The sequence below is a fragment of the Zasmidium cellare genome, assembly GCF_010093935.1.
Source record: "Zasmidium cellare ATCC 36951 unplaced genomic scaffold M409scaffold_62, whole genome shotgun sequence".
NCBI lineage: Eukaryota > Fungi > Ascomycota > Dothideomycetes > Mycosphaerellales > Mycosphaerellaceae > Zasmidium > Zasmidium cellare.
In genome coordinates, this window is record NW_022987006.1 from 137440 (window position 1) to 148184 (window position 10745).

At 54.2% G+C, this 10745-nt stretch overlaps 3 protein-coding genes across 3 annotated transcripts; 1 reads left to right on the forward strand and 2 right to left on the reverse strand.

Moving 5' to 3' along the window:
- Nucleotides 1-558: 558 nt before the first annotated feature.
- On the reverse strand, nt 559-1002 carry M409DRAFT_60990 (uncharacterized protein; the record flags this gene model as incomplete). Its single annotated transcript, XM_033814629.1, has 1 exon — nt 559-1002. One exon carries the CDS (start codon nt 1000-1002, stop codon nt 559-561), a length of 444 nt encoding a protein of 147 aa, XP_033660182.1.
- An 856-nt stretch (nt 1003-1858) lies between these two features.
- Nucleotides 1859-3500, reverse strand: M409DRAFT_60991 (uncharacterized protein; the record flags this gene model as incomplete). The annotated part of the gene is made up of 2 exons (XM_033814630.1): nt 1859-2793; nt 2999-3500. The coding sequence occupies 2 exons, from the start codon at nt 3498-3500 to the stop codon at nt 1859-1861; spliced, it is 1437 nt and encodes a 478-aa protein (XP_033660183.1).
- Nucleotides 3501-4659: 1159 nt separating this feature from the next.
- M409DRAFT_71179 (uncharacterized protein) lies at nt 4660-6165 on the forward strand (the record flags this gene model as incomplete). The annotated part of the gene is made up of 1 exon (XM_033819060.1): nt 4660-6165. The coding sequence occupies one exon, from the start codon at nt 4660-4662 to the stop codon at nt 6163-6165; it is 1506 nt and encodes a 501-aa protein (XP_033660184.1).
- Between the last annotated feature and the right edge of the window lie 4580 nt (nt 6166-10745).

Below are 10745 nucleotides of genomic sequence, written 5' to 3' on the forward strand. Positions count from 1 at the left end.
AGTCCACATGAGGGTAACCTACCTTCCTATTAGTAACATCGACGCCAGTGCTTTTGATTATACCCGCTAAATGGGAGGTGCTGCATGCGATTTGTGGGCTTTCGTTGTGTGGATTCGATGCGTTGGATATTGCGAGGCTAAAGCCACATCAACCTCTTCGCCTAGCAGATATTATTGAGGCTTGTAGCTCCTCTCGGTATGTGACTGAGTTGGATTGGTCGCGGAAAAATGGATTGCGCATACGTCGGTGGTTCCAGGTGTGCTGGCCTCAAAGTACGGCCAGTGGTGGTAGGCCACGACTATGGAGCTGCTGTTCCTGGCGACATCCAACCAGTGGTAGATCTCAACCAGAAGGTAGACGCCATCAGATGCATCGGACATGGCGCTTCATTTGGAATGACGTGCGTCGATGGATTCGCACAATGATGAGACCGACCGAGGATGTGTGCAAAAGACGGGGCGGAAGGTGTCACTCTGTGTTGCCGCCATGCAGCCACAAACGTGGTGGTCAGGGAATGGGTCAGAACGAGTAGTGCCATGGTACCATCTGCATGCATCTCACACAAATGGCGCACAGCACACGTAGTGGGCGTCGGAGGCGTGTGGGACCAATTGATGGACAGTGTGATGTGAGATGGCGGATGGTGGTGGAGGAGGGGTGAATGGCGATGGGTCGTCCGGACCAGGGTGCAGAAGAGCCGTTGTGGGTGTGGCTGATGGAAAAGCGCCCTGCGGACGGAAAGCTCCACGTGGCACGTGGATGTCAGACGTGCTGCGGCTGCACCTCTCCTGAACGAGCATCCGCGTAGCGCTGCCGGACGGCTTGTTGCGGTGTTGATGATGAGAACCGGCGCAGACCGCATGGCAGCTCGCACGTCGTTCTCGAGGGACGTATCTGTTGGGTGGCCATGACACAGCCGTCCTGCAGGATTGCGAATGATTCAAATCGAACCCGGCGGACCAGACACACGCTAAATGACAGTTGGTTCGTGACTCGCACATGTCTGAGAAGGCGGAAGCCGGGAGTAAAGTCAGTGTCACCAAACCTTGTCCTAGCAGCAACGGAGTGCACTTGCTCTACACGGGAATAGCGAGGGCGGTGCTGGCAAGGAGCGTGTCTGCCGCAGATGATGAGATGGCGAACGTCCTGCTTTTGCGCACAAACACGCAAACCGAACAGGGCTTGAACGATGGCAGCGTAGCCGAAAGCCGCAGATGAGGTGGGACGAATGGCGAGGGCACTCGATAGAAATTAGGTTCGAGATCCGTTGTGATAGCACGTGGTGAGTCGAGCAGCGGAAGAGAGCTCCGCGAAAACGTTAAAGTGTGTTTCTCGTTTGCTTCTGGAAATCGACAGCGGACGCGAAGGTTCGCCTGGCGCGAGATTGAGCAGCTCGTAGCGCCAGTGCTAGACCTGGCACGAGCAGTAATTTGCCAGAGTCAGGGGAGGCGTGCAACTCGCAAGCTGCAGGCGAGGGGCGGGCTGGCAGTGGTGGGAGCGGTGATGATGAACGGAGTAATGGACGAAACCTGCGGTCTGCGCGCTGCAGAGCTAAACAGGCAGGCAGACAGCGCATTGTTGCGGATTTGGCCAGGAGGAGATGGTGCAGATGGGCCGCTCTGATAGGTGGCACGTCGTAAAATCGAGCTCTGCGCCCAATCATGCCGCGCGCTTTATCGAAGTGGTTGCTGATGAGGTGGCAGACACCTCCATCATCACCGCACATGTGACTTGCGGGAGATGCGACAGCGTTGGCTGCTGCTGGGGCCCACCGCCCACTGCCGCCTCGCCTGCGGGCTGATACGGGCCTTCGGCGAGCGATATGGAGATGCCAGATGGTAGCCCCAGCTCCCAAGCTCACGGGAGCGAGACACGACGGCGGCGCCACCAGAACGCGTTCCACAAGTTTGCGCCCACATCGCGACGATCCATTAACTCGGGACTGCTGCCCCTAGACGGCGTCGTCGCAGGGCCAGGGTAAGCATCCTTGATTCCATGCGCGAGTTGTCCCGAATGCCCACCGCCAGATAGATGGCCCCAGCCAGCCAGCCAGGAGCAAGAGTAATCTCTCCTTCGCCAGATGGCGGCCAAGTAGACGGGGATGTCAACATCGAGATCTGCGCATGGCTGCGGCGGAACAGGAACGGTGCAAGTCATAGCACGTTGATGCCAAATCTCGAACCAACAAGGTCCGAGGCGGCCATTGCCGTGGCCAGCGAGTTTCCCACGAGCCGATGCGCATGCCGTGGTGCGACGGAACCTGCAGCAACAAGCAAAGTAGTAGTGGTGATGTGAAGATGATGTCTGATGAGGTGCGGTCGCGGGATGTGGGATGTGGCCCTTCACTTCCAGACCGCCCTGCACTTCATCACAACGCTCAACACAGACATGACACAATCTACATGGGGGCGGAGAGGTGATGGACCTGCTAGCCGTGCGCCGCAAAGGGCATGTCTCGGGAGACTGGCACCGCAACGGTCGCGCACGTCGCATCGAAAACGGCAGAGTGCAGTGGATGGTGCAAGAAGTGCCGTGGGCGGGCGCGAGAATGAAGTCGTCAGAAGAGGGCGCATCATAACCTGCCACCCTGCCAGCAGCCACCTGCGAGCTAAGGGATCCCTCAGGAACAGGCTCGCTTGCAGGAGCAGCAGCGGCAGCCAACGACACGAGCGACAGGCGCAGCAGGAGGTGTTGGTTCTTCGAGACTCGCTGATGAGACTCGCTGCAGCGGTGTTGGTGGCAGCGAGCCCCCGGCGCCGGCTGCATCGGATGGGCGCTGATGTCGGCTTGACCTCACCACGCCCAGCAGCGGTGATACTGGCCTAGTGGGAGACAGAGACAGGGGCACGCAGGTGGCTCGAGCTGCTGGCGTTCTTCCGCAGCTCTGGGATGATGGTGCGAGCCGGCTGCGAGGTTCAGGTGTGTAGCGCGCCCCACGCAACGACGCCACCGCTCGCGGCAAATGCGTCGACGATTGCTTGTCAGGGCGAGCCGTACCTGGACCAGCGCCGTGGTTGCTCCCAAAACCGGTGCGGGCAGCAGCAGCATCTCGTGCAGCAGCAGGCCTGTCGATGCGGACGTCCAGCATGCGCGCTCTGTCTGTCCTGTATGATACCCCGGGGAGAGCTGTCACGGTCACGCCGTCTGCGACCACGGCTACAGGACACCGCACATTGACATACATGCCTGCGATGCTGCCTCCTGCGCCGCCGCCCACACAATCCTGCTGCTGCACACTGACGCTGCCGTGGTCCCTGGGCGTGGCGGCATCCTGCCTGCTGGGGAGGAGCAGGCGGTGCGGAGCGGTGCAGCACGCAGCGTGCTGTGTGGTGTCTGGCGTCTGTCTTCTGTCGGAGGTGGTGTGGTGGGCGGGCATTGAGTTCATCTCAGCAGATGCCGCGCTAGTTGCCACCCCAGCCGGCTGCACGCAGCGAAGTCTATCTAGTCGATGGGGCAGTCTGGCAGAAGTCTCGTCTCGTCTCGTCCGGCCGTCAGTCATCATCAGCAGCAGCGCCCGAGCGATTGACGTACGTCCCTAGTCGCGCATCCCGCATTCCGCGGGCCGGCTGGCTGGTGTCAGTAGTCAGTGAGTGTGCGCGGAAGGCTCTTCCTTCACGCTGCTGGCCTGCCGTGGCCGTTGATGATGCTGCCGCTACGCTACCGCTGCTGCTGGTGCTCTGCTGCTGATGGGGCTAGTCGCCAGACTGCCACCCCCGGTGCCTGGTCAGTCCATGCGCGCCATGCTGCACCGCAGACACGGCACTAGTCGCTGTTAAAGCACGCCAGACGACCGCCGCGCTTCCCTCCTGCTGGCTGCCCTGCTCGAGTCTTGCCTGCTTGTTGCTGGCCTGCCGGTTGTTGTTCTTCGTCTGCATCTCGTCGTTGTTCTTCTGCGTCTGCTGTTGCTGCTGGCGGCGCTGGTTGCTGCTGTCATCACACCGCCCGCCTATATCACGCCTCCTCGTCCCCAGCGCGCGGCCTGCTCTCTGCCACTCTCTGCTGCCCAAGCCCTCCTCTCGCCCTCATAGGCCCCTCTGCAGCAGCCTCTGTCCAACCCCCACTGCGCTGCTACGCCTCCGCTATGCCCGGCGTGTAGGCCCCCCATCCACCCATCGCAGCCTCGCTCGTCTGTTGGCTCGTCCTCGTTCCTCCTTGGACTCGCCCTCGCAGCCTCCGTCTGCATCTCCAGCTGCTGCTCATCCGGGACGTCTCGGCGTCCCACGTCATCGGCCAACGTGGCTGCCACCGACGTTCATCGCTACCACAGTCACTACCGCGCTCCCTTTGCTTACCACGGCTTTACCCCCTTGGACCACTACCATCGTCCGGACTCCAGCTACAACTCCCCTTCTGCCACTTGGGGTGGTCGTAGAAGCAGCCCCGACCCAAAAACGGCCCAGCAGCCTCGCTCATGGTCCGGACAACGGGACCAGCCAGGGATCACAGGGAAGGATTTCATGTCAGAGAGAGTTGACCAACGAGCTCCTCCGGATAGTTTGATTGCTAGTGGGACCAACGCTCCGTCACAGCCTGGTCATCCAGCGAGTGCACCTGCACCTGCCTACGAACAACAACATGATCCTCGATCGTCCGCACCTGCCTCAATCGCCGCGTCGCCAGCATTCCCGCGGCAGGTACCACCGGGGAATGGCAGAACGATGGAGCTTCCACCTCTCCCACGGGCACCGAGCGCAACGGGCGGGAGCTTCTCTCCAGCCTCCAGATCAATCGGTGTGGCGTCCATCTTGAATGCTACCGACAACGATGACGGGCCTCAATCGCGAAGACGAAAAGCGTCTCAACTGGAATCACCTTCTTCATCGATGCACATCCTCCCACTTTTGGCGACAAGCGACCCAACTTATCACGCGACGAGTGCGGGTGCCACGCCAACGTCTATGAACTTTTCCAGTTCCGTGGGCGAAAGAGCACCCAGAAGGATCCTCACCCCTAGATCACCGTCCCTGCATCGAGCAGCTAGTCTGAACCAGCTGAACCCGCCGTCTGCGACTCTGAATACTCAATATATGCCATTCGCGGTCTCTCCACGCAATCGCATGTATGCCATCGAGCCTGGAACTTCGGGAGCACCACCTCTTCCAACACCCCCAGCGGCAGCAAGGCAGTCGTATGGATTCCCTGCCCCCACGCCTCCCACTCATGTTGCTCGCAGAGCCAGTTTGGGTGGTGCTCGCGGAATGAGGCCAGCGTCTGAGAGCACGAGCCCCAGGTCTTCCTACTCATCATACAGCCAAGCCGGCCAAACGTCACCGCCAGCTCTATCTGCGCCTGCTGGAATGCCCACTCTGTCATCTGCGTACTCAGCTGGCCCTGAATCATCATCCATTGGTGGACCAGGAGTCGGTAGTGCGCCAACCTCCGTTGGACCAGATCGACAGCGTCCGATGGGTGTACCGACATCGTCATCTGGCGGGCAGAACGTGTATCAAATGATGACTCTCGAGACCACATCAGGCACTGTACAACTTCCAGTTGACGTGCAAGCAGCATCGCGCGTAGCGGACGAAAAGAGAAGGCGCAATGCGGGTGCAAGCGCGCGGTTTCGGCAGAGAAGGAAGGAGAAGGAGAAAGAGGCTTCTTCGACGATTTCCAGACTGGAGCAGCAGGTGAAGGAACTGGGTGAGGATATGGATTTCTATAAGCGCGAACGCGATTACCTGGCGGGTGTGGTGTTGCAAGTGCCTGGAGGAGATCGACACTTTCCACGACCTCAATCGCCACGCCATCGAAGGAGCTCGTCACTTGCCGGTCCCAGCAGTGCAGGGTATGTGCCAATTCAAGAACAAGGCGGGCGAAGTCCAGACGATGGACGCAATCTTCGACGCAGGACTTCGACTCTGTCCCTTCCTCCGCCACCGCAACCGCAGGGTCTGCAAGGACCCCCACCACCCTTTCAACCATCAGGTTACGCGCCGCACACCTACGGTCAACCCCTTGCTCCACAGCCTCCACCACCTCCACCTCCAACCGCACAGCCTGGCAGTGGGCCGCTGCCATCTCCATTGGGGGCCAGAGGCACGTTACCTCCACCTCCTGGACCACCACCTTTGATGCAAGCCCCTCCTCAGACAGGACCATGGAATCCATACGCGAATCGCAGACCTGGTGGTAATGGTCCACCGCCAAACAGAGACGGTCGATAAACCTTCGAAAGACTTGCGAACACGAGAAGACGCATGGCATGACACGGCCGCGAAATTGACAGGATGATTTTTCCTTCTCTCACATCAAATCACTGGGAAGGCGTTTGTACAACAACTCTTCTGCGGGGTTTTTTCACCATGGAGTCAAACCCCACGGGCAAGGGCAACGGATGGAGTTTTGTTTCACACCCCAAAACTGTTTCATGCACTACTGAGAGATCTTTTCTGATACCCTTCCACGCGAAGCATTTGCACAAAGGAAAAAGAGTCGGCGTCTGAGAGCACCCAAAGCACAGAATACCACCTTACATCACATTGTCTATGTCTGTTTCTTCCATCGTTTTGTTTTGATGTGCGTCTGCGCTGAGATACCCCGAAAACAAATGGCGTATTCTTTTTAACGTACTCTGTATCACCATAGACACTTGAATGGGTCACAAGATCCAAAGAAGAAGAAGAAGAAAAATGGACAACACATCTATTATCCTATTGGTCCACCTCCATCATTTTTTCCTGCTTGTCAACCTGCATTTTAATATCGACGTACATGCATACCTACTATTGCTGCACGTACAACGGAGAGCGGTCCAATGCATGCCGATGGATCTCTCTCGACTGGATGCGGCAATCAGATCCCGTTGGGAGGACGAGTCAGCCGAAAACGCATGCACGGCCATTACGAAAACACCCACACCCAACCACGGAAAAGAGCTAATGATCGAATCAGGTGCCCACCAAGAGGAAGGGAAGGATTGCAGATGCATACATACAGCACCGTAGCGCTGTCTCGCGGATATGCAGGAGAAGTTAGTGCCTTGACGTGCATGATGGGAAAGAACAGAAGCGTATAATTCGCACGTCCGTATGTCGGCTGAAGTGACCTACGTTGTCGATACCTGCTTTCTTAGGAAAGAAGGTTTGGCACCGCCGTTGGGCTCGCAGACCGTTTATTGTCAACCGCATCTCGCGAACGTCCTCGCAATCGAGTCGTTGTTGAGATGTGTGGTTGATGATGATGCTGATTCGATTGTCATTGTGAGGGATCTTCTGGTCTTTTTCATGCAACATGCATGTGTGCCAATTGTGCATTCATCCACCCAGGGTATGTATGGATGGATCTTGACTTGCTGCGAGCTTGCATAGGGGGAATTTTTCTCGATGTCTTCGTCCATTGTCTTCGTTTGGTCAAGCTTGTTATCAAGCACTTGCGGTTTCGGCAGTTCTGCTCTTGTCTCGCTTTCTGTCGTGGAGCGGTGAATGACTCTACTAGCAACGGTACTTTCATGGAAGTGTCTGGACCCTCTGTACAGGTCTCCTAGCGCCGACAACACTACTAGGTCTCCTGTCGTCCTCGCGGTGCCTGGTCGATCGCAACGATTGAGGTAATCATCAGCAGGAGATGGCGAGCATGTTGCACCGCACGAGTCAAGAAGACGTTGTCCTTCCCAAGTAGCATTTTCCCTCCGCGTAAAAAAGACCGCCATCGTGTTCACCCGTTGCTCACAACGGCTTGTCATCAGCTTCTCCACATCAAACGGCCAATAGTCCCAACAACCTCGACGTCGGGTCGCAGGTTTTCGATATATGACGTGCCTCGTACATATCCTCCTGCAAGTAGCGTGTGAGACAGAAAGGCTTTCCTATCTTCTCTCGTCCCGAAGAAGTGATGAACCGGTAAATGGGGAACAGAGACCCGACGGCAGCACCGGCCCTGACTCCATTAGATAGTCCCTGGTCTAGTCCACCCATTAAATCCCAAGCCGGGTCGAGATTGTGCTGCTTACGTTGAATTGCGTCAAGCGAAATATGCAATAGCCGGGGTGCCTGCGTAGCGCGATGACGGCGTTTGCGAAGGGCCGGTTTAGTTTGGATTCGCAACATGCATGTGATTGTGGTCTGCGGTGAACCCTTGCTTGGGAGTTGGGAAACCATTGGGAAGTGTTTCCATCCGGTGAAGGTGTGGGGGTTTTGGTTTTTGTGAGGTAGTGCTTTTTGGAGGTTTCTGGACGTGGCAGAGATGCACGCCAGTGCTGTCGTTGAGAAGCAGAGGTGAAGCTGGATCGAACCACGCGCGACTGTAGCCACGTTCGGTGAGAGCGAGTACAGGGCATTGTGTTTCTCCTGTGTTTCCTCTTCGGCCAGCCACCAAGGCGACAATATGGATCCTTGAATGGCAACACCGTGCTGACTGATTCTAGTCTTGCAAGGCCATGATCTGCCGAAGTTCTGGTCGACATCCAACCCAAAGACGATCATTCATCTTGCTCGACCGTGAGCTTGACGGTGTCGACTTCCCCTAGAACTTGTGGCACCGCCAGAAGACCTCGTCGTAGAGCCGCTGCTTTGGGCGCGAAACTCCTCAACCCCATGATCGAATCATCAAATACAGTAGATGCCCACCGTCCAGACGACGGAAGGACCTTGCACTCGTATTCTCTCATGTCCAAGAGCGAAAACAGGCTCCAAGCTAGGGTCATCAAGACATGGGGGTTTATTAGATGCAATGTCCAACCCTTGACCACTTTGCTCTCTCCTTTTTCTCATACACGCCAGCAACGGTGCACCTGCCTTTCTGTCGAGCTCCTGCAGCTTGTCTCTTGCACAAGATCACGCGTAGTTGTTTCTTTCTCGATCTCGGTCGTCTTGTGCGCGTGGCAACGGATCGAATGGTGGGCGGTTGTCCTGGCAAGGTTGTTGCAAACTGAGACGACTCTGCTGCGCATCTGTTTGTTCCTCCCAGTCTAATCGAAGCGCTTCTCTTCTTTCGTTTGCTGGAACGCGCGTGTAACCATATTCTGCGTGACGAATCTTTCGAGGCGACGTGCAAAGTCTATGATCGATGACTCCAAGATTGACGGAGACTCTTCCAATGGCAGATCGACCTGCTGTGATAAGACGGTAACAAAGCACTGTTGAATGTCATTTGAAAGCTGGTGCTCTTACAATCAGTTGATCCTCAGACTACTTGACCGACCTCGCCTCTCATCGTCATCCTGTCAAGATTGGCCTCTTCGCAGTAGACCAGACAGGAGCAAAAGAGTCAATTACGCGTCTCGAGTAGGACCTGGACATATTGAAAGCTGTGGAAAGAGCATCGGGAATGAAGCTGGAGTTGTCAAAACGCTGGTGTCGTGTGGTACGCGTCGGCAAACTTGGAGACGAGGCAGCTGCGACAACGACATCGCTTGCGAACTAAGAACGTCTTGCCAGTGGCACATGGCAGCTCCAACAGAGACCAAGATCACTGCCTGTTGCTCGTCTAGAGTACAGCCAGCAGCCTACTCCAGTGACAGACACAGTCCCTGTCCTCGATACTTCTTCTTCGGCCGTGGGCCTGCTGGTCTCAACGTGTAACAATGCATGTCCACCCGGAGACACTCATCGATCGTACGCTCGGCGATGCCTACAACGCCACGAAGTCTGTTCTCACGGGCCGATGAGGGTGGAAGCATGGGGCAGATCAACCCAGAGCCAAGGACCAGCAGCTGACCAAGGACCACCATCACGGATCGAATAGGCCAGTAACGTACTTGACCCCGAAGTGACGCAGACCCCGAAGTGACGCACGGATCCGCGTTACTCTCGCGTCTTACCCGTGTTTCTCGCGATACTTCTTACTTCTAATTATTCTATCTTATAGATCTCGAGTAGCGTATACTAGACGCTATTTCTACTTATTCGAATAAAGAATATACCTCGATTTGTACCTATACGCGCGTATTTACTATTAGTAAAACTACGTTTCGCTAAAAACTCGCTAGTAGTATTTCTTAATCTATAGTATATAAATACAAGTAATACCTATCTACCGCTAAAGAATAGACTCTTATTAAGTAGATCTCGAAGTTATTAAAGTATAGCTACTTAGTTTTACCTAAATTTATATAAGAACTTATTTTTAAAATATACCGTTCTTAAGTCCTACTTTCGACGCTAAATCTCTTTTCTACGACCTCGATTCTACGACCTAGTAAAAAGTAGATTATAAAGCTATATACTTAATATCTAGATATAAAAGGAGCTTAGAGTCGATAGCTAGAAATAAACTAGTATAATAGAGGATTATAGTAATATATAGAACTCTAATTAACTATTAGAATCGGTTTATTAATCCTAGAATCTTACTTAGTATAAATACTAAGCTTAAGTTCTTAGTTAGAGCTCGTTAAAAGAAGAGAGTTAGTAGACTACTAAAATAATTTTAAAGTAGAGGTTTAAGTATAATTATAAACTAAATAGTAAGATTAAATAGTAAGTTAAACGCTATTATATAAACTATAATATCGTTCCTATATAATAAAGGAGATTCGTTCTTTATCTAAGTAGTCTAAGTAGCTTAAATACTAAGTAGACTAATTAGTCTAATTAGTTAAGCGCTTAGTTAAGCTTTAGCCTCTAACGCTTAGTTTAGATTATATACTAGGTCGCGCTAGTAGAACGTATCCGTAATATTAACCTAGTACTAGGTTAAGCGTAGAATAAACTTCTACTTTCTCTATTTTCGTATATAATAAGTATAAAATATATACTAGAGAATTATATATACTATTATATAAAGAAAGTTTACTTTAGTCCTTTTT